At 44.7% G+C, this 24277-nt stretch overlaps 1 protein-coding gene across 1 annotated transcript in view; it reads right to left on the minus strand.

Annotated features, from left to right (window-relative positions):
- Positions 1–24277, minus strand: part of ACVR2B (activin A receptor type 2B) — a 96401-nt gene that overhangs the window by 12964 nt on the left and 59160 nt on the right. Inside the window, exons 3-5 of the mRNA XM_066319644.1 lie at positions 6952–7159; positions 2899–3008; positions 1201–1352 (exon numbers count right to left, since the gene is read on the minus strand). Of these exons, the coding sequence (XP_066175741.1) occupies positions 1201–1352; positions 2899–3008; positions 6952–7159 (470 nt within the window). The remainder of the gene's footprint in view (positions 1–1200; positions 1353–2898; positions 3009–6951; positions 7160–24277) is intronic.

A 24277-nucleotide genomic window follows, 5' to 3' on the forward strand; every position in this document is an offset into this window, starting at 1 on the left:
ATTTTGGGCTGTAAAGCATCCATGTCCTCAAGGCTACATCCTGCCAGAAGTGGGAATCTTTTGATCTTTGTGACCAGACAGCCTACTACATCTAAAACCTCCCACTCATCTTCACTACATTACCATGTTCCATGTCGCCCCAGCCATGGGCAGTGAACAGGTTTGTCAGCATCATACAGATCACATCTGTTTAAATTCTGCATTTGTCCAGGAGAACAATGAGACCCTGTAGGATGTGTGGGGTTGGAGCTCTGTCCTACCTGCTTTCAGATGGGCAAGTTTCACAGTATGATAGAATGCTTTGGGTTGGAAGGGAACCTTAAAGACCATCCACTTCCAACCCCCCTACCATGGACAGGGGTACCTTCCACTAGAACAGGTTGCTCAGAGCCCCATCCAGCCTGGACTTGAGCACCTCCAGGGATGGGGCAGTCACCACTTCCCTGAGCAGCCTGTGCCAAGGCCTCACCATCCTGACAGGGAAGACTTTTTTCCTACTATCTAATCTAAACCTGTTCTCTTTCACATTTAGTCCATTCCCATTTGTCCTGTCACCACATACATTGTAAGAAGTCCCTCTCCATCTTTCTTGTGGGCTCCCTTCAGGTACTGGAAGGCTGCAAGTAGAACACCCCAAACCCTCATGCATCCATTCTCTAAGGGCTCATAAAACCTGGGCTTCATCAGGGAAAGCATCTTCCCTCCTCCCACAAAGCCACCAGGAACTTTATCATCTCTCAGATCTCTGATGTTCTACAAAGTTGGCTAAAATCAGGCAATGGCTTTGAGAGTTTGGGAGAAAGGACAGCCACCAAGCAGGGCTGTCTAATTCCCTCCCTCAGGTATCTCAGACATGGTGGTAACCCCACCTAAACCCCATCAGTCTGACACTTCCACGGAGGCCAACTGTGCCACCAACTTCAAAAAGCAGAGAAGAAGAGTTAGGCCACCTGAAAAGAGTACAGCAAAAGTGGAATGGTGTACCTGGGGAGGTGGTGGATTCACCATCTTAAATACATCTCTGGATGTATTTAAGAAAAGACTAGATGTGCTGTGGTTTAGTTGAAGTTAGGCTTGGGTTGAACTTGATGATCCTGGAGGTCTCTTCCCACCTAACAATTCTGATTCTGGATGTGAACAAACCCTGAGCAGCCCCTGTGCCTTTGGCAAGGCCCAAACCAAGGGGAGCAGCTCCCTCACCTCAATGATGTCCACGTGGCCGTAGGGAGGCTTCCTGTGGCGGTACATCCAGAAGGCCAGCAGGATGGCCATGGACAGCACGGCGATGGGCAGCAAGGAGTACACCAGGATGTTGAGCAGGGAGGGCGTTGGCGGCGGCGGCTCGTAGATGACTGTGAGAAAAGAGCAGGGGAAGTGAGGGGAAAGGACCTTCAGGAATGCAGCAGCACTCTCAGCTGCGCATCCAGGGGTGACCAAATCTCTGGCTGTCCCTCCACTCCAAAGCTGACAGTGTTGGTTGGCACATCCCATCACACCCAACAGTATTCGTAAGGCTCCATGGTTTTCTCTTCTCTGTAGAAGTAATGGAGTTACAATGGCCCAAACCACACTTTGCAAGCTGAGCCTCCATCTGACCTTTATTTAAGATGGGTGTTTCTTGTTGGGATACATAAAAGCAGAACATTTCCTCCTCTTAACCCTTCCAAATGCATTAAGAGAGCACGAAATCCCTTGCAGCGTTGCTTTACCTTTCACAGTGATTGACAAGTTGTCAGTTTTTAGTAAAATGCTGCCGGAGCCACAATCAAATGCACTATTCCCACAGTAGTTCTTGTTCCAAATTACATCAGTGCAGTTGAGACACAAACAATGGGAATACTAAATGGAGCCATGTTGCTATGTTGGAGACAGGGAAGGAAAAAATAGCAAGACTTGCCAAATTAAACAAAAAACTGTGAGAGAAAGAATATTTGCTACTAGGTTGCTACGGGTACGTTAATAACAGGAGATAATATAACCCATGTAAACAATTAAAAACCTATCAGGACAGCCCAGGAAAATCTGATAAAAGTCTATTGGGACATCTCAGTAAATGCAGGTAGTTCAAACCAACCTAAGGGAAAGATTCACCTGTTTTAATAGTTTTTCTTGAATGATACTTTAAAAAGTATACACCTAGAAGAATCATTGTTTTTCTATTACCCTCTGAAGAAGGTCCTGCTATTACTTTTATCCACAGACTCTGAAAGCTGGCACACACCCTTTCCCTTTCAATCCCCAGACCAACAAAACAGAATCAAATGCAAAAATCCCACACGCTCAAGGTATCTGGAGACTCATGACCCATGAATTTAATGAGGAAGGCGTCAAACACCTTTTAAGAGTTTGAGGCTCAAACCATGCTATATAAATCACTCTCCCCTCTTGCCCTTGTGTGGTATTTTGTTTTGTAACTCTGACAGTGAAGTGTCCACCATAAAGAAAACCAAACCCTTTACTGATGGTATCCAAAGTGTTGGTACAGCTTTAGCCATAGAGTGAAACCACCTTTTAAAACTATTCTTAAAGAACTGTAGCAAAAGTATTTCTGACTTCATAACCAAAACATCCAACAACTCAATGCTGACATGAAGCTGAATTTTAGGAGGAGGTTTAGGAGAAATATTAGGAAAAAGTTCTTCACCCAGAGGGTGGCTGGGCAGTGGAACAGGCTCCCCACGGAAGTGATGACAGCACCAAGCTCAGAGCTCAAGGAGCATTTGGACAACACTCCCAGGCACATGGTGTGAATCTTGGGGGTTTCCTGTGCAGGGCCAGGAGTTGGACTTGATGATCCTTGTGAGACCCTCCCAACTCAGGACATTCTATATTCCTACTGCAGTCCTTCGAAACTGGGTCTAGAAGAGACCCCAACTCCCTGTCCTCCCAGTCACTCACCTTCTGGGCCGGTGACTTCAGGCAAATGGGTAAATTTCTCATTGCAATAGTTGCCCTCGCAGCAGCAGAAAAACACCTGAGGGTTTTCTTCTGTGGCTACACACTCCTGCCTGTGCCAGACACGGAATGAAGGGGAGAGAAAAACATTGTCAGCCAGCTCCTGCCTCGTCTTTGGAAGCCAACCTGCCCCAAATTGTCTTCTCCACACACCTTTTCCTGCACAGATCAGCAGTCTCCACTTACACAAAACAACTTGGCACTCAAATACCCCAGTGGATAGCAAAGACCCTTGAAAGGACTGCAAAGGAAACAAATGCTTCCACATGTACTGAGGGCATTAGATGGTGAGTAATAAATAACAGCCGCTGCTGCTCACAGAATGAGAAGGAGAAAAAGGACGGAGAGACGCCTCAGTCCCTGAATAGTGACTTTCCCACAGCCCATATGAACACTGCCAGGGCAGAGAAGTATTTGATCATGCAATTAAAGATTGTGCCATAAAGCACACATGACGAGGGCTGAGCTAAGGCTGCTCCCACAGCCTTGAGCATCACCAGCTCTGCACACTCAAAGGGCACCAGACAGCAGCAGCAACAACAGCCCTGCTGCAGGTCTGAGGACATGCAGTGATAGCTCAAGGTAATGGCTTTCAACTGAAAGAGAACAGATTTAGGTTGGATATTAGGTACAAATTCTTTACTGTGAGGGTGGTGAGGCACTGGAACAGGTTGTCCAGAGAAGCTGTGGATGCCTCATCCATGGAAGTATTACAAGGTTAGGTTGGATGGGACTTGGATCCTCCTTGGTGCTGTGGAATGTATCCCTTCCCATGGCAGGGGGTTGGAACTAGATGATATTTAAAAGTCCCTTCCAGTCCTAACCATTTGAGGGTCCTATGATTCTCATTTTGTTTCTGGGGTTTTTAAGTTTAATTTTCAAGTGCCTTCTCCTCCATGAAAAGCTTATTTCTGCACAAAAACCTTTAAGAAAATCAGGTTGCAGCTCTCATTTTCTGCCTTTGCCTCTTATCCAGGTACTGCTAGAGCCTTCCCAGCACTGAGATTTCCTTCCACATTGTGCAAGGCCTTAGGGGACTTCCATGGATCAAACCAACTCCACTTCCACACATCCTCCTTCTCCCCACAGATCAATGCCAAAAGAGATGTGCAGTGATTTTTGCAGTACTCTAGCTGTCATTTCTTTCTGTTTCTTAAATGCTGCTTCCCTTCCCTGCCACCTTTTGCTGTGCTATGCTCTGCTTTTAGTTATTAGGCTTGCAGAGCTGCTCTCCACAAAGAACTGTATCAAACTATTTCCTGAAGCCCAGTTAAATTATATGCATAACTTCCTTCCCTTGACCACTTGGAGGAAGTAGCAAAACAATCATATGCGTTTGACATTATTACACATTTCTGAACCCATGCCAAGCCTCCCTTTCTGTGTTATCACTGACATACTGCCACGAGAAGAATGGAAAGGGCTCTCTTCAATCCTAGCACTGGTTAGTTTTCAGCGCTTTTCTCCCTTTGGAGGAAAAAAACTGGCTATAGCCAAACTGTCTCCTGCAAGGTCTCAGCTGGGAAGCACTTGGTTTGTTTTTCAGGCTCACATTTTTTTCAACTTCAAAGCAAAAAACCAGCCATTTGACTTATTCAAATGAACAAAGATGTTTCAACAAGTTAAACAACGTTTCCAGATGCTTTTTCCTGAAATCAGATAACAAGCCCTTTGGATTTAACAGCATCAGTGTTGGAGCCTTCAATAGAAAACACACCCTTTGCTAAATCTGTTGGTTGAAAAAATCAAGCTAATGAGTGAAAACAGCCTGCTCCACATCTGCAATTCATTATCCCTGTCTCAGAGTGAAGCCATCCAGGTATGTATGACATGTTACTCTTAGCAAACATTACAACTGAGGCAGTGGTAGAGAATGACACATTTTTCTGTTGCAGTGAGGGCACATTTCGGAGCGGTTCACGTGCTCTGCAGGGGAATGTGAACATGACCTCTCCAGCAGGGCTGTGTAAATAAATGAGAGCACACAAGTCGATTTTTAAACACTACCTTTTTCCTATAGCCTTAAATGTACATGTGCATCATTCTTGTTTCCTCAAGATAAAGACCAGAGTAAGGAGCCATCACGTTGAACATCCCAACTCCAAAATTTTTTCCACATTCTAGTGACAAAGGAGGCAGCGCTCAGCACATCCTGGCACTCACTGCCTGTGCTACAAAAGCAGCTGCAGCAGCCAGAACAGGACCATGCTCTGCATCCAGGGAGACAGAACACAGGTGCATCTGCCAAGGCTGCTCCCAGAAACTCGGCATCCGAAGGTGCCAGAGGCACAAAGGGCATCAGCACAGCACCGCTGATGGAAAAATCATCTTCTTAGTCATTTTTGCCACCTTGAGATGCAACACTGCCTGCATGGAAGTCTGCCAAGAGCACTCAAGGGAAGAGAAAAAATGAAAAGGACTGCATTTAAAGAGGCTTTATTCCTTTATTTAATTAAAGCTAACCTTTATTTTAAATGCTGCTTTTGATACTTGTACTGTTTTTTAATCCTCAGAAGCTCTTTTAGCTTTGCCCTGGAACTTGTGGCTTTGAGAAGTCAGGCAATGGGATTTCTAGGGCTGAAAAAGGCTGGTGAGGAGCCCTGGAAACTTTTTACCATTGTAACAGAGCAACACATTATGACAAAGTTTAAGAACCACTACATCCCTGCAGAGACACTCAGTGACAATACAAGTGTCACTGGATATGAGAGCAGGCACTGAAAGGAGAAATCTGTTTACAGTAAACACTTCTGCTTGGAAGTAGGAAACTACAGTGACCTTCTGTTCTCAGAAGAATCAGCATTAAGATGACTAATGGGCCAAGGAGGATTGATTTATTGGGAAAGAATAAAAATTTAACTATATATAGAGCCTGGCTACTCAATTGGCAAGGGAATAGGTGTGGTAGGAAAGTAACTCTGGAGCTAATAATAGAACAAAGATGAGGAACAACTTACAGTGGAGATAAGCCAAGAGAACAGGCACAAAAGCAAGGGAAGTGTACAGCCACCAAAGGGAGAAGACACTGGAGCCATGGGGCAAATCTAGTTCCAGCTTAACCCCACAGCTTAGCACCTGATCTTCCTAAAACTTTCAGAACAAGAAGCTACAAAGATGTACAGCTGAGAATTGCACAAAGGTGAGATCGACCTACATTGGTGTTATATCAAGGGAAATCCTTGAATTTTATGTTGCTAATCCTTATTGAAAGGGCTGGGCTTGGCTTGGTTGGTCGGTCATTGGTTTGGAGTTTTTTTTGACAAAACCCCTGAGCTTAGAGCTACTGAATATTGTCCTTTTCAACTGCGAAACTTCATAGGGCTGTTTTCTTTAGCTGTAATTCTTTCCTCCTTTGTCAAACTGCATCAAGGGAAGTGAGAAAAGACTAGTTAATTTTCCCAGCTATTTAATGAGGCTGGAGCCTTTGCACTACAAAACCTTACTCCTTTTCAGCTCGCTACAGGCAGTGACACACAAACTCACATTGCTTTTGCTGCCCCACTCTTTCTCCTGGCCCTTCTCTTCACTCAGCCAAAGAACAGTGGAACTTTTTTACAACATCATAAACGCCAGAATATCTCAACCCCTAACCACCCCCAGATATCTGTGCTCTTCTAGACAGCACCAAATGATTCCAAGTTTTCACTTCTATCGCCAAATGCTCCTGGAAGAACATATTGTTCTTCATTTGATGGTACAGGACAGGTTTTTCAATGAATGCCAGAATTATCAAAGCTTTGCTAGGGAAAAAACAAACAAAACAAAACACAACACAACCCAAAACGCCTAAAAGCGATTTTTGCAGCTTCTACTTAGAAAGTCAAAGCAGGTAAGTGACAATTGTGAGAGCTACATTAGCAACAGAAATAATTACAGGGGATGCTTTTGCCAATTAAACCGGACTCGCCTTCTTTTCCTCTATGCAAAAAACCCCCGAACTTTTACACTGAGAGGATTGATCAAACCCGTATTTAGGTAAACCAGTTGGGCTATTACCTGTCATAGCAGTTGAAGTCATCTAACCAGCAGCCTTTCTTCACCAGCTCGATGGAGCCGGAGTTGTTTCTCCAGGAGGCGTAGCAGTGGAGCCGCTTGTCCTTCTCGCCCTCGCAGCGCTCCACGCCGCTCTGGTTGGTCTTCTCCAGCTCCCAGTTGGCATTGTAGTAGATGCACTCCCTTGTCTCAGCCTCCCCATGGCCTGGTCCTGGAAACAAAAATCAAGCCCCAAGAACATTCAGGTAAAAATCAGATCGTGGGGATGGTATGGCTCCGGTTTAGGTGATGTATATATTTGATTCCCTGGGAGCTGAGCAGCGCAGCAGTGTGAGCTTCAGCTCAGTGTGGAGATTATTCTTCTCCTTTGGGGTGAGGTGGGGGATAGAGAAGTAAGGTTTGTTTAAGCTCACATAGGAGCTCATGGTGAAGTCAAGGGCCCAGCTGAGACCCTCCCAGATCTCCTCTGGACAATGCTTCAACCTTAGGAACATAAAAAGGGGGTGCACAAGGCAACGCATAGCCAGTAATGTCTAACCACAGGAACCCTGTTTAGCAAAGGAACCTCCAGGGTGCTACTTGCTGCTTGCTGGGATGTCATGCAGTGGATTTAATCTCCCTCTCCATCACTACTTTGGAAACACCACCTAAAAATACACAGTTTCTTCATGGTTGTAAATGAGAACAGATAATATTCATCCTGCAGAGGAGGGTCAGAGCAGTGGCCACACCTCACTCAGATCCAGGTTCAGGCTTATTTGGGTAAGACTCCATATGATAAATTCCATGTTTTTAGCTGCATTTGTCATGGCTCACAGTGCCTCTCCACCCAAGCAAGACCTTCAGCAACAGAAAATTCTGTTCCCCAAACAAAGCTGGCCACCCCAAATGGATGCTTGGCCACCACAAACAAAGGAGTCTTCATAGCCTGTGGGAGGTCCCTCCTACAGAGCCTTGTACCAAAGGACTGTGGAGCTCCTACTGTCCCCAGGGAAACAATTCCCTCATAACCACCATGTGGAAGAACTGAAATACAATTGCAGACACATCTATTAAAAGCAGAGTCAAATAAGGGAACACTGATATTTGCAGGTTGACCTGTTCTGTCCTAAACCTGAGAAATCCTCTCTTCATCTGGAAATATTCTGCTTTGTGGCATTTTGAGGATTAGTTTGAAACAAAACGAAGAATGAAACAAACACACGTCTTGCAAGCAGACAAACACAAAAGGTACTGTGAGCTCTCTACCATGATGATTCTGTAAATCCTGAAATGCCCTGCAGCCATCTCTCTTTGGGATTACCCAAGCTAAGGTAAGGTCAAGCCTGGCCATTATTTTGATGGATTGCAATCATGGAAAATGTAGGTATCTCAATAAAATGTGTTGACAACTGGGTAGAAAACACAAATAGGTCCCACAGGATGGTGAAACGAAAGTGCTGTGCTCCCAGAATAGCCAGACCTCTGTGAAGGCTAGAACTAATTTTCTAGATAGTAAACCACAGTTCTGAATAAGACTGGGGTGATGGGTCCAACCTGCTCTCAATCCCAACATCTGGACTCAGCGATGGGCAATTTGCATTGCACAGAGCAAACTCATCACACTAGGAAGACTTCTTTGCAAGCTGCTGAGGTGTTCAATCCTCCAATAACACTTTTTAGGAAGATTGCTTGATCTGCATCGTGGGAGAGACTGCAAGGGAGTAGGGGTATGAGAATGTCATAAAGCTGACTTCTGAAACTGGAAATTATATTCAAAGCACACACGAACAAGAGCTCAATTTCAATAGCACCTGCAGGTTTTATCAGCGCTTGCAAAGCTCCATCAGAGTTTTCCTGTGACAAGTTGCTTACAATAATGAAAACAACCTACCAATATCCCTCAACACAGAACAATGTCAATATTGACACTTCTTGTTAAAGCCTTGATATTTGTTCTCTTGATACTTACACCGTGCTTTTTTAGGGCAGATTAAGCATTTTTGCTAAGTACTGGTTAAATCAGCAGGAAAGCAAAAGAGCTTTCTCTTGTGTGGGGGGGTGGAGGGTGATATTTTTTTTTTACTTTTTTAAAGAATAAATATCCTATCTGCATAGAATCATAGAATGGTTTGGGTTGGAAAGGATTTTTAAAGGTCATCTAGTCCAATATCCCTGCAATGAGCAGGGATATCCTCAACTAGACCAGGTTGCTCAAAGCCCCATCCAACCTGACCTTGGATACTTCTAGAGCCACCACCTCTGTGGACAACCTGGGCTACAGTTTCACCACCATCATTGCAATAAGTCACATGGCTTCCAGCTGGCACCTGACACCTAACCCTCACTCATTATCTTCTGTTTCACTCCTGGAAATACACTTTGTAATATCATTTTTATCATCCCAAACTGAATATCACTTTTGATCAAGACAGAAATTTCCTCTCCCTCTCCAACTCCATCTCCCAGAAAGCTGGAAGGTTTAATGAACCATTTCACTGGAAAGCAGCCCCAAAATCTAATCCTGGCTCAGCCACCATCATTTGCAACCTCAGGCAATGTTGTGTAGCCTCTGTTTCCTCCACCATAAGTGACAGCCAATGCAATGCACAGGGCTGAGGTGAGATTTGGTATTTCCACTGTGCTTTGGAAAGGGAATGTTGAAAAGATGTGAAGCAGGAGCTGTATCAGCTCTGGGACCAACAAACCAAGGCTGCTAAATCCTGTGTTGAGCCCAGCCTCCCCTCCCCCAAGACAGTTGTCTTTTCTGGAACAAGTTTCTGCTGAGCACTAAGAGCTGCTTGCAAACACGCAAACCCAACTCTGCAAACAGCAACCACGCCAGGAAAAAGGCCTTTCCCAGTTTTCCACACCCCCCCCCCCCTCCCCGCTGTCAAAGTTTAGATGATTTGAATAAAAGCATGCATAAAGATTTAGATGACTAAATAGATGTATGCTTTCTTTATAACAGCTCCTAAGGATGCTTGCATTAAGAAGACACTTTAAAAACCTGCGTGTTTGTTACCTGCTTTCAGATCTCTTTAAAAGCCATTTGGTAGGATCCTCACCCCGCTGGGTGCTCACGACTGCAAGAAACCCTTCTGTTTGTACCCAAGATGGTCTCAGCAGGAAGGGGCACGGCTCCAGGTCTGGGTATTAATTTACCTGCTGCTTTAGCTCATCAAGAAACACTCACACCTTGCTCTGTAATGGATCATGCAGAGACCAAAGTTTGCAGCTAACTGCCTGTTCTGCACTCGCTGCGGTAAAACCCTCACTGAACAGAGGGAGGGGGAGTCAAAACAGGGGCTTGTCCCTTGGAGGGAGAAAAGTGGTGACTAAGACAAGGAAATCTGAGCTTTGCTCATCCATCCCCAGGGAGCTGTGCAGTTTTCCTGCCTCCTCTTCCCTCCTTGGACAATGGATACCCCCAAGGCCACTGTAGGTCTGTAAGAAACACTGATCCGGACATTGGGTAATGGTTTTAAACTAAAAAAAAAAGATTTAAATTTGATATAAGGAAGAAGTATTTTTCTCAATTAGGTGATAAAACACTGGAACAGGTTGCCCAGGGCGGTGGTAGATGCCTCATCTCTGGAAACATTCATGGTCAAGTTGGACAGAGTTCTGAGGAACTTGATGTAGTTAAAGATGTCTCTGCTCACTGCCGAGTGAGTCCCTGCCAGCCCAAACTATTCTGTGACTCTGCCAAGTGACAAAGGCATGGATAACCATGTCCTGCTTCTCATTTCAAGTTACAAGAAGAGTCAGAGGAGTTGCCTCAAGATATGTGGAGGAAGCACTTGTCTCCCTCCACCAGACACAGCTGATGCATCAGCACAGCAAAGGATGTGACTGTGCCCCCTGTGCCCCCAGCAGTACAGCCCAGCTCAAGAGAAGTGTTGTACCAAACTTGAGCATCTGACAGGGGTGACAACATTAATTTTGGCCAAAAGAGCCTTTCCTGAAGCAAAAGTCTTTCAGTGCAGTCCCAAACCTCAGTTTGAGACACATTAAAGTGGTTGTGTCCACACAGTCCTGTTCTCTCCTCCTCACTGTTGTCATCTCCCTCATAGCAGCCTGGGCACATAGGAAAGCTCCTGAGCTCCTTCATTTGGTGGCACTGCCTGGTAACATCCTGCTCATGTGGGATGGAAAATAAACACCCCAGAAAACCACCTAGCTTTTGGCAGAAAATCAATGGGACTTGGGTGCAATGAGAAATAAAACCTTTGCTAAGCAAGTGTTTGAAGATCACTGTTGGAACTTGGTCTCATTCAGTGGGCCCCCATTTCTCTCCTGCCAAAGCCTATTCCACCAGCCACAATGCAAAATTTGGGAAAACATTGCAAAGCAGGAGCATGGATGTGGGCAGGTGCATGGACATGGGGCAGGAGCACAGCACCCCCAGCACTGCATCCTACTCTCAGCCTCAGCTCTCTCCACAGAAAAGAGCCTCGTGTCAGCAGCCAGGCAAAAACAATCAACTTTTTAATACCACAATCCACAAATAGTCATTTAAGCAATAAAGCCTGAAGTCCTGTTTGAAATCAAAGTCTAAGGAAGAATCAGGCTTTGCAGGAGCAGATGGGTTTCTGGCATCCCACTGCATCCACCCAGCGCTTTGCGGATGATGCAGCGCGGCTTGTCCTCCAACAAAAGCCACGCAGAAATACCTTTACACAAAATACCAAGCCCAAATAACTCCCATACATCATTCAGGGGGAGGGAGGCTACCCACCATCACCCATTTTTGGGGTGGAAATCAACTTTTTGCCCTCAGTCCTGAGGAGCTGTCATTATGCTGATTCCCCTGGGTCAATTTGCTGTTCCAAATGACTGAAGTGTCACTAGGTTCTTGCCAAGCAAGACCCCCAGCACCCATCTGAGGCACATAATGATGGGAAGAGCAGTCGAAGCACCAAGCGACATGGGAAGACCTCTCGCCTCTACTTGGGAGTTGCAAGGCACAGAGGGAGCTCATTAAAAAAAGATCCTCGTGAACTGAAGAACTTCAGCCTGCTGAGACATGGGACCTTGCTGCTGATTTGAGACTAAACCCTGCTCTCCTAATTTGGAGTCGCTGACAGATCACTGAGGCTGTATCATTATCCTACAGCTTCTAAATTATAGTCAAGATCCAGTGTAGCAACTCCAGGTCTAGGTGTTAGCAGTTGCCGGGCTCCGAACTCATAATTAGATACATAGGGAATATCTTCCCCAAGGCTGAAGGCTGCTATAAATCCCAGCTCTTTATCTCTGCCTGTCCCCTTTTGAAAACCTAAAATGAAAGTATATACGAAAAGATGGGATGTGTCAAAATAGTCTGCATAAACACTGAGTGATTTACCAGACAGTCTGTTTGCCTGACTGTCAAAACCACCGGGCTTTATATATGAAACAGTGTATGCAACTGAAGTTATTTGCAAACACTTCGTTATGTCCCTATATAGCTATTTGTACATGTAATTTTATAATATAAAACGGCGGAGATTGTACACTGAATTGGGGTAATTGCCCTCTAATTTGGAGGGTAATTGCACGCAGCAATTAAGCAACTGTGGATGCATTCTTGCACGTGTGATTATGGAAGTCGGGCCCTTTGTTTGAGCTTTGGGTTTGCTTTCAAGAGCTCTCCCTCAAACCGTGACGGGGAGAGCAGAGCTGGGAAATCAGGGGCTGCTGGGTGCTCACCTTTCAGTGCAGCATCTGCTGGGATGAGCCACTTCACCCCCTTCCCAGCTGCCTCCAAACCCCCAGCTGCATTCTGGCACACCCCTCAATGGGGGACCACAATCCAAGCATTCGTGGAGCACTCTCGGAGGCACTGGTGGGGAGGGAAAGGCAGGGAAAGGGGGCTGCTGCCTCCCAGCTCTCCCTCTCCCAGACACCTGCCCAGAAATCACGTGCAGGACTGCAAATTAAAGCATTTCAAATAGTTGTTGCTAGAAATTGAAAATCAAGCCAGATGAAGGCTTGCGACTGGGAATGTTTGGAAAATGTTGCACTGCAGAGACCACCCAGTTGCATCTGTACAAAACGAATGTGAGATTTCTAAGTGTTGCTCCAGCACTTATTCCCCAAGCAGGGTGATTTCATTCCTGCTGTACTTAAATAATAGGAGCTAAATACATTTTTAGGCAAAGCATCAAACTTGTGATGACATCTGTGGTTAAGCACGTACCTGCACACGAGGATTTGGAGACTTGTTGCTTTTATCCCTTGCTCTTTCACAAAAGTCTTTAAACAACACAGCAGAAACAAGCCCCAGTGACTCTGCAGAGCCTCTTTCTCAAGCCAAAACTTCACTTCACCTTTGGAGACCTCAATGGCCAGGGTTTGTCCAGGCAGAGGTGCCCCATCCAACCAGCTAGATGCAGGGATGGCAAATTAGAAGCATCTGTTATTGCAAAATGTTTTGGTTCTTAAAGGAGATCAGGTAAACCTGGGCACAGGCAGCATTGAGAAAGCAAAGGTGTAATGCCAAGGGAAGATATTGCTTGGAATTTTGTTTTCTGTCAATAGATTTGGCTTATCCCACAGTAAAAGAGCTCCAAGTTTTTGAGTCAATCAATGGCTGTTAATCTATTATCTCAGCATATATTGCCATGGTAACCTGCAATGATGCCATTGACAACCACTCTCAAAAGGACAGGAGGCTTTAAGTCATTTTCTTTTAAAATTAAAAAAGGAACTTTAATATTAAGAAATACATCCTCCCTGCTCACCAGGGATGACAACTCAGGGCTTCTATATTCACACCATGACTCACACTTCACAGCTTCCACGGACATCTGTGTAGCTACCCCCCCCTTACCCCCCCATATATCTCTTTTTTAACTTGGGTTTAAGTCAGTAAATGATAACAAGAAAATTATTCCCAAGAATTAGATCTTTATTAGAATTTCCCCCCAAACAGACAGCAAAACCTGCTTTGTAAAATGTAAGGAGTGTGTTTTTAGGAGTTCTTACTACCAGCTCCAGGGAAAGGAGGAGGTTTAATGGTTTAATTCTTCTGAATGACTTCCCTGGTATTTTAAGTCAAACAGAGTGGGTAGGAGAAAGATCTGGAGAGGGACATGAAGCTTCCCAGCTCCTCACAAAGCCATAAAACAGGCAGATCCTGCAGAGGGAAGACTGAACCCAGTGAGATGACAGCGATGCTCAGTTGAGTGAAATACTGAGTGTCCACACACATACACATGCACACAGAGCTGATGAGATTGATCTCCTGGCGCAAAGGGGAGGATCTCTCAGGAAAAGGTTTAGTAAATCATTCCTCTGGCCAGGCAGAGTGATCCAAGGAGGTTTGGCCAGGTCACCAGCTGGCCTGCTGTGCAGCAGGACAGAAACATCGCCAGCAGTTAATCAATTTTTGGAAGCAGAGCATTTTTGACTTGAACTCAGAGGGTCACTTCTATATTTTATTTAAAGAAGAGATCATTTTAGTTATCCATTAGAAAAATCCTATTTTGTATCATTTCAGTTAAGGACAAAGCCAAAAATGTAATTACATTTCTCCCTTCACATCACTAACTGTATCTGTCTCCCCCAAAAAGGTTTTAGTTCTTTAATAAAACCATCAGGGAGATCAATCAAAAGCATTTAATGCCGTGGTGCTTCTGCAGTTCATGTTTAAATGCACTTTGGGTCACAAACGAGGCAATTTGGACAGCAGAGCTCAAACCAGATTAGAAATAACACACAAAAAAGGCCTAATTCCTAAGTTTTTAATTTTTTTTTTTCACAGAGACATACTCCTCCTCAGCTACACCCAAGGGAATGAAATCAAAATCAAGCCAGCCCTGACAAGCACGAAGTCACAGATCCAAAAAGGGCACTGCTGCAGCCTGCCTGCCTGTGCAGAGGAGAGCATGAGAAATTGCAGATCACCCATCCAAACTCCCAGAGCTGCTGAGCTGCTGCCTGTCCGTGTGTGACCAGCTCTGAGGATGCCACTTCAGGCAGCATCTCTGAAATGATGCCCCTCCAACCCCCCAGTTCACTAGAGGACACCTCCCGGATTCCTTTGCACTGCCACACCAAGAAAATGCCTTGCTCCACAGAGGAATTCCATAAAGGAGAGGTTGTTTTTTTCCCCCAGACCACAAGTTTCCAAGCAGGCATTTAGTTATTAGGATTTTTTTTCCCCTTGAATTTGAGGTGTGCATTTATAAAAGCATTAAGCATGGCCATTTATTTGGCTTGTAACAGCAGTGACTACTCTTTGGCATGAAAAATGGCCCCTTGTGGGCTGAGCTCTCTGCACACAAGCGACCAAGAAGGTGTCTCAGCAGCCAAACTTTGGAGCCTCTGCAACGGAAAATATTAGAGCTTAATTGCAAGATTAAGGTATTTCCAACAGCACTCCTGAAAAATCAAATAGAGAGCGAGTCTGGACCAGATCTCACAAATCACTAAGTAAAATACGCAGTGAATTCTGAAGTGACATTTAGAACACAATCATTTGTTCTCTCCCATTCTCCTCGGGAGCCTGCATGGGGTCTCCAAAGAGCATGGGAGGAGGAAGTGAAATCACGTACGTTCGTAAATATTTTCCCCACACACAGAGAAGTTTTGAAAGGCTTTCAAAGCAAGCCTGGAAAATTAATTTCCTTCCAGGCAGAGGAACGAGGGTAAGGGAGCATCTCCTTGTGGAGTGCAGAGGTTTAAGGAACAGCAATAATCATGTGGCAATGCCTTTCCCAGATTTTTCATGTGCATCTGCTCCATCCCACTGTCCTCATCATCCTGTGACACTGCCACCAGCAGAAATGCTTTTCAGAGCTCCTGGTTTTTAAGGTCCTCTCCAGGGGGAGAGTGATGTGTGTCTGACACAGCACAGCACACCTGGCAAGCCACAGAGAGCTTTGGTACCAGAACAGCAGCACCTCAATTCATAATCTACACAGGGTCCTCTGAGATGTATCAGCAGGGACATTTCAAATATGCTTTAAAATGTGCTGAGTCTACTAAGATTTAGCCCCAAGTGCTTTTCTATTGATTCTGCTTGACATTTCCAAATACCACAATTCCAAATTTAATTCACTGGTAATTGGAAAAACTGTAATGCATGTAAATGGACAAGAAGATGTGGGAAGTCCAAAAGGTCAAGCATCAGGAAAACGTTTCCCCAAGAACTAAATGATGCTTGTTTGTGTTCCTGTCACCCTCTTCTACTTGAATAATCAAAGCTTGGAGTTGAGCAGTTTTCCCAGCAGGACGGAGGAAGAAAGGCAATAAAAAAACACAACCACTCTAAACCATGGAACCGGTTCAAAAATCACTGTTTTAAACTCCATCACTGACCAGAATTCAAATACACCATAGAGATGAGTCACTTAATCAGCAGATTACATGAGCAAGTGGGAAACTCAGGAAAGAATTAATTTGAAAATGTTCTCAGTGGAAGAAAATGATCTCTACCTAGAAATCAGGTTTCTAAGATTACTTTTCTGCTACGTCACAGCTCCTCCTCGCCAGCCAGTTGAAGGGGAGACAGTGACAGAGAGAAAATCTTATAGATGTCTAAGTTCAAACCTCAGGTCCAGCTTGATGATCGAGGGTTGTTGGCAGGTGCCAACTGAGGTCTCGTCTTTATGGCCTGAGAAAACCAAACTTCTCCTTCAGAGGAGCCAAGGGCTTCAGTGACAAGAAATGGAGCAGGAGCATGCAGGGCATGTTTGCCCAGCTCTTTGCATAGAGCCCTGAGCTGCAGCAAAGCTCGAGGTTCACTGTGTTGATGGGGAATCCCTTTTGGGCAAAGACCATTCATATGCTGTACAAAATACACTATGACAAAATCCCAGTATTTCTTCATGTTCTAGAGAATAAAACATGCATGTTTTAGCTGTCAGGCTGACCTGCATTCCCCCCAACACAAGAACAATCACCAATGGTCTGACATCCTGGTGCATTTCAGCTCAAAGGGTAAGAACATGATGGAAGTGCAGTGCCCCAAAAAAGCACAAGCACAGTTTATAGCCAGTCTTACACTGATGAAGAACAAGCATCTAGTACCACAACCCAAACAGAGATTCCTCCAACCAGCCCACAGCAGGACATGTGGAAATACTTGAAAACTCCTTGGTGCAAGGGACATCTTTTGCATTACACTCTAGACCTTCAGTCCATTCAAGGTTTGCAGAAGAAACTACTGATTTTTAAAAAGCTCTCTCTCCAGTATACACTGGTATTTCAAGAGTTAACAAACCAGCAGAACCTAGCCTGAAAGAGAAGGGAGGCAGGAAAAAAAGCAAGTCTCTGGCCCTTGCAATCACAAACTAGCTTTAAGCCCTCCAAAAGGAAGTAAAGACATTCCTAAAATTCTTCGAGGATGAGAAGCAAGTTGCCAGCCAAATCAGAAGTCCATTTCTCCAGCCTTTATGCTCTTAATGGCAAATCCCACATGAGCAATTTTAAGAGCTTCTTTTACAATGGAATTTTCTCCCAAGTGGCTACAGCACATCTAGAATTTGTCTCATGTTTACAGAAATGTACCTTTCTCCTTTGGGTCTACTGAAAAAAGCTGCTGTCAAACGACCTGAGGAAGGAATGTAGCACAACCCAATACCATCATGCAATTTCCAGTGATTGTTTCTATCACAATAATGAAAGGCACGGAAGAAATGCCTGAATAACAGTGGTGATTCTCTAAAGGCAAGTTATAAAAGAGATGCTGAAGAGATTTTCTCTAAAGGGGCATGGGGGAAAATAAAGTCACCTATTAGCTTTCATTTTGATGACATGCATTAACCAGAATCCAGATCCCACTTTGAAATAAAAGTAGTTTTGAGCAGATTGTCCCAGGAAGCTGAAATCCTGCCTATTTCACAGGTGGGAAGCAATAAAATAACTGCATGCTTTGGGACAGGTCTTTTCCTTCCTGGTTTTCTCACACCATAGGAAGACTAAAACACTTTGGACCACAGTGTTCACACGGAAAGAAGAACTTACCCTACATCCACATCCAAGCTTTCTGGATAACCTGAGCTCAACAGCTCCAGCCCAGAAACTGGGTACATTCCCTTCCAGTTCAACTTTCTATTTGGATGCCATTTAGTTCCCATGGTGGCCAGGCTCCAATATTATGTACAAGAGTATAAAGTAATATTCTAGGATTCAGCAGAGTACTCCCAATTTCCTGACCTGGGATAGGTGAGGGTCTCCACCATCAGCACCATCTTGGATGCTGGGCCCACATATTTAGAGGCTGAAGTATGTGAATAAGAAGATGGGGGTGCCCTTGTCTAGGCACCTTCAGAGATACCATGAGTCTTTAGAGGGATTTATCTGTGGAAATACAATAGGACTCAACACAAGAGAAGACTCCAGGAAGATCTGACTGCAGCCTTTCAATGTGCAAAAGAGGTTTACAAGAAAGGTGGAAGAAGACTTCTTACAGAGATCTGTAGCGACAAGGAGAAATGGTTTTAAAATGAAAGATGTTAAGTATAAGTTAGGAAGAAATTCTTTGCTGTGTGGGTGGTGAGGCACTGCAACAGGCTGCCCAGGGAAAATGTGGATGCCCCATCCCTGAAGGTATTCCAGGCCAGTAGGGATGGGGTGCAGAACAACCTGATCAATGGAATGCCCATGGTGGGAATCTTTAAATGTCCCTTCCAACCCAAATCTATAACCTGTAACATGATCATTTTAGGCTGCAGTCAAACCCTTTCCTTTCACCATCAGCGAGATGGAATAATCACTTGTTTTGGTCCACGTGCTTGAGCTGAAGCATGGGAGAGGTGCCTACAGGAACATACACACAGAGGAGTGGCAGCTATGGAGAGATGAGCCAACTACTACCTGAACATGTCTTTTCACTGCCTGCCCTTACTCAGACTTACCTGGGGACACAGGCACACTAACTACTCACACTTCTCTAATAAAAAGGGACTTTATGTGACATTACTGTACACTCCTGCTAAATCAGCAGGAACAGAAGTGGAAGACATGATGCCAGTAAATTCATTTTTCACTAAAGAAAATAAAAAGTTCCAAGACAACGTGAAAAGCTTCACAGTGACAGCAGCCAGTTGAGCAATACAACCACTAATCTCCCCACTAGGTTAGAACACATGGATCCCAGTGCTCTTCAGCCAATTTCCCTGAACTTTGGTAAGGTGTTGCAGCCATCTGAGAAGAGCAAACAAAGCTTTTGATAACTTTTTGGAGGGCGCAGGACCATCTGCTTCCACATCAACAAGCAGGTGAACACACCTGGCCCAGGCAAGGCAGCAGCACAGAGGAGAATCCCTCCACCTTTATTTCTTTCTTTGGGAACAAAGACCACAGGGAAGTGTCAGCCCAAGCTGCTTGGATGTATTTTCTGTGGGCATCATGACACAGTGCAAGCTTTTCAATAATAATACTTTAGTAGAGGATTCACTTTCTTTAATAGAATAAGTCCAGGAAAATATAACCTACTGTTCTAGCTATATCCTGGGAGCTCTGATGAGCACTGAGAGATGTGCTCTTCTTCGTGCTGAATGAAAACCAGGGAACAAAACTCATGGAGGTGATCAGCCTCCTCCATCTCTAGAGGACCCCTGCTTTGCAGGAGTGAGGCAACTGCTGAGGAGTGAAACAAGTGATGAAAGATGAAATAAGTGGTAAACAATAAGTGATGAAGGGTGAACCAGTCACAGCTGGTGGGATCAAAGCACACCTGGAGAAGGCAGTTCCTCACCCAAAGGGCAAGTGATGTGGGGAGCCACTTCTCAGAAGATTCCCCATAATGTTTTAAGAATCATGTGCACTTGCTTGTTCTGCTGTTCCTCCCCTGTCATCTTTCAGCAAAAGGTGGGGTCAGACCACCAGGCTGGGTGGGCTTCTGTTCTGGCCTAGTCTGGCCTTTGTCCAGTTCCTATACTAAATGTCACCAACCTAAAAACATCATTTAAAAATAATTCAAATGTTGCAAGACCCCAGCAGCTAGTGACCAACTAAATGCAGTATGTCATTGACTGCAACTTTGCTCTTGATTTCCATCCCCACCCATCCAGGCTGCCTGCATTTCTTTTCCTGTTGGGATTTGAGGAACCCAAATCCCTCTGAACAACTGCCCTGAGCCCAGAAGTGCCATTTGGAGCCAACAGCTGCTGAGACAAGAGCACAAAGCCCTATTCCTGCCAGAGTCCTTCCCTGATGCTCTTGCAACCATTTCTCAATAGACAGAGATTTTGTACAGGCTTTTTATCTCTTTGCCGGTATTTTCCATCTTAACAAGTTTTTAATGTTTTATGTAGCAAGGATGCCTCTGCCATTTAAAGAGGAAAGCATGCAGTAGTAATTATTCATTAACAACACATCATAAGTGACCTTTACACTGAAGCAGAGGAAGCCACGTGCCTGCCTGGCTGTATTCTGGAAGGGCCAAGAGTTTCAAAGGGAGTAAGTGTTTTTATGCAGGATAGGCAGCCTAAGCTGTCTTGAAAAGGTGTCTCATCCTTGAGAGAACAAAAACTGTTTAAAACATCTCAGATTAAGTATCCGTAAGTAAATATACAGTTTTGAAAAATCTAAGTGGAAAGAAGAAGTCACCATAGTGCTTGGTCCAAGTTGGCTTCTCATAACCCCCTTTCATGTCAGCAAAGTGAGAAATTAACATTTTGTCTTCCTTGCTATACAAAGTACAATTTCTAGATGGAACAACTATTGGGTACTAACTGTCTTACCATGAAACATGAAGAATATTACTGTTTCTACTGAAAAGTAGTTCTACAGATTGAATCAAAATCCAAGGCACACCTACAAGCCTTGCAGCAAGAGCTGGTGCACTTTGCAGCAGCTGTTTTAGTGGGATATGAAGGCTAGTTTTGCTCAAACAAGCCACATAGCCCTAATGCAGCAAAAATATAAATCCTGGTTTTGCAGAAGGAGGTAATGTAGCTCTTTTATTCCTGGAAGAGGACGAGTCCCATCTTTGGTTTGTGTTTCAGGCATACATGGATGAATGTAGGAAGCAGAGCACCATACAAGCAAGTGAGAAGCAGAGCCAGCACACACACAGAATCCAGGCACCAGAATCATTTGCAAAGCAAAACTAATGTACATCACTTTATGCATGATTACATTTTCAAAAGCAAGAAGTGTTAGGAAATATTTTTGAAGACAGTCAGTAATGTTTTGCAAGAATCGCTGACTCAAGCCCTTGATCTGGCCATTTAGCTGATGACTGGAAAACAGCCCTGGTTATGTTTATTCTTTAGACAAAGTCCAGCTAAAAATGCATCCAGGCTTAAATAATCTGCATAACAATGACCTCAAAACCCCAAATACAACACTGCATTGCATGCAGGTTTCCCAACAGGATACAGCATTGTCAGGGCTCACACCCAGCTATCCGCTTACGATGCACAGTCTCCCAACGCGGCGTTTTCATCTTTAGACCACTCTTGGAAGTTATGCACTATTTCATTTCCATTTGCATTTCAATATGGCCCCAAGGGCTTTACATACATCTGGTCCTCACTGTGTTAAGATTCTTCCCGAACACCATATTGCCTAAAGATGGTGAGACAAAGGATGTGCTGCATTTTGAGCAACTTCACGCGTCGGCTCTCGGCCAGAACAGTGAGCGGAGCATCCTGCATCCTACCCCGTTTCACTCTGCAGGTCTTCATGCCAGCACTGCTCTACAAACAGCAGCAAATGTCACCATCCCAGCTCTCTCAGGTGGGGAGAGCCGGAGGAGGAGGCACAGCTCCAAGCTCAAGGCTATACATCCAGTCAGGAACGAGCCAACAGGAACGTTTGACTCATCCATGTCAGAAGATCCCAAACCTTCCATGTTACCTAAACAACAAAAGCCTAAGGGAATACACTATAACGGGTCTACTGAGCACAGCTTGGGAACTACAGATCTCACACACAGGCTGGGAGCTTTTTATCCATCACCTTGCTGTAAGTGCTTCCCTCTTTTCCCCCACACAGCAGCAGTTTTGCTCCCATCATGCATGTCACCTTCAGTGGGAGAGGACTTCATATATTTTTAAGACATTCATGCTTTTGTACAGTATTATTAAGGATCTGTGAGCTCTTCCAGAGAGCAAAATCTTGGGTTTTTTTTCCAGACTGAGGAGAATTTTTATTCATGCTTTCGATGCCTCCTGCCTCAATACTACCCCTAATTCCCCTGGCACACCCACCATCCTGGGGCTGAGCACAGGCAGAGATGATAAATGAGACCAAGTGCCTCAGACCAGCCATGAGGCTGATTACCCCTCTCTTCTCTTCAGAGAGCTCGGGTTGGACACATCAATTTTACCTGTGCCACCCACAGGGGCCTGGCAGCGCAGAGATGGTCCCCCCTGCCCGGAACAGGGTCAGCATCCAGCTGCTGGTAAGCAGAGAACTGCAGACAGGAGGATCCTCAGATCCATTTTAAAATCATCTTAAAATAGGGTGCTGCCTCTGAGCCGAGCCAGCAGCACAAGCCTTGCCAAGATGCTGAAGCTTTCAGGCGCTCACTCCTCACATTGGTGTTTACTCCTACCCAACCACCCGCACCTCCCAGCCCCTTCCCAGCCTCCACCACCGACTGCTGAGCTTCCTTTTGGCACAGGTGTCTGCAGCAAGGGCTCACTGACGTGGAGCATAACACACTTACCTCTCCATCTGTAAAATAAATATATAATTTTCGAAGCAAGGACACATATCAAAGAGCACAGGATGCAGCGCAGTGACTCATGCAACCAGCAAAGTAGAAACTTGGCTGCATCCATGCCTGCACAGGGCACTCTGCATCTCTTCCTATAATTAGTCCTTCGAATGCTAGAGGGGAAAGGAACAAATTCAAAGAGGTTTCACTTCTCAATTATTCACATATTTCCAAATCAAATGGTTGTCTGTCAGAGAGCAACATGCCATTGCCCTAGGATATCAAAATGCAAACTGAAAAGTCTCTCCAGGAACAGGATTTGCTTTCATTACATTTATATCACCTAATTCATTTTAAGATTATATATAATTAGTCTCTCCCTCCCTTCCCCACCCCAATCCAATATACTCTCCCAAGCAATTTCAGAACATGCCACACATGCCAATGGCACTTCTAAGGCAGCCTTTCAAACAATACATGGGATTTTAATTTCTTTTTTCAAGCATTTTCTTTCCTTGAATTGCCATATCTTTCAGGTGTGCATCAGTACCAATCTGCTTCTACAATATTTTTGTTTTAATATTTTCTTTTTGGAGCAAACACCTCTAAGGAACTTTATATCTTGACTCTTCATTTGCCTTCTGACTGTCTGAGATTTCAGTCTGCCATCCCTAATGTTTCACAGCCATTTTCTATCACCATCAGACTCTGTGTGCTACCTTCATTTGAATGTCTCCATTTTCATTCTACATCTCTCTGATTCCAGCAAATAAACCTGCTGTAAGGTTTAATTGAGAGAAAGCCAAAGTGCCTGGATCACTTCCCCATCCACACGTTATTACAGCATCACTCCCAGCAAGGATGCAATTTTCTTGAATCATGGAATGGTTTGGGCTGGAAGGGACCTTAAAAATGTTCTCATTCCAATCCCCTGCCAGGGGCAGAGACATCTTTCACTAGACAAAGTTGCTCAGAGCCCAGTCCAGCCTGGCCTTGAGTACTTCCAGGGATGTGAACTAGAAAAAAGTGAGCCCTCTCATCCTGTAAAAACTCCCAACAAACACGTCAGGAAAGTCCTGAGACAGGCAAGGGTATTCTGACCAGCTGTGAACATAAAATCACTTTTCCTTGTTGTTATTCTTCTGATTGGGAAGGAGGAGGATCTTTCCCCATGAGGGAGAGATGGTGTTTGCTGCTGCTTCCTGCTCTGCACCACCCTTCTGCTGAGATTTCCTTGAATTTAGTGGGGAAAATCACATTAACCATCAACCACTTTAGCATGGACGATGTTGGGGCTGGATGAAAAGCATCCCATTTCTACCAGAGGTGAAACAGCACATTATCAAACACAAGGAATCTGCCTGGAGTGCCACTACCATCATCCCAAACCAAACTCATTGGGTTTAACTGAGTTGAAATCGAGTGTTCCCCTATGGCAAGAAGATGCCACAGGGGTGTGATGAGTCTCATTAGTCCAAGATCCCACAGCATTTTACTGCTTTGCACTTTCAGCTGCAGCCCTGTACCTCTTCACTCTTTCAAAACAATGGATTTTTGATTTCTCAAGCAGCAAAACCAGTTTTGAGAGCTTCTTCCACTTTGAAAAACCCAATTTATACAAAAACCCAAAAAGAAAAGGGATATTTCACCCAATTTCCACACGTGTCCTTGACCCTGGGCGGCTGGAACTTGGATCAGCTGTTTGGCACCAGGGCCTCCAGCAGCTCTAAATGACCAAGAGAAAAA

This window comes from Sylvia atricapilla, chromosome 1 (genome assembly GCF_009819655.1).
Source record: "Sylvia atricapilla isolate bSylAtr1 chromosome 1, bSylAtr1.pri, whole genome shotgun sequence".
Classification (NCBI taxonomy): Eukaryota; Metazoa; Chordata; class Aves; order Passeriformes; family Sylviidae; genus Sylvia; species Sylvia atricapilla.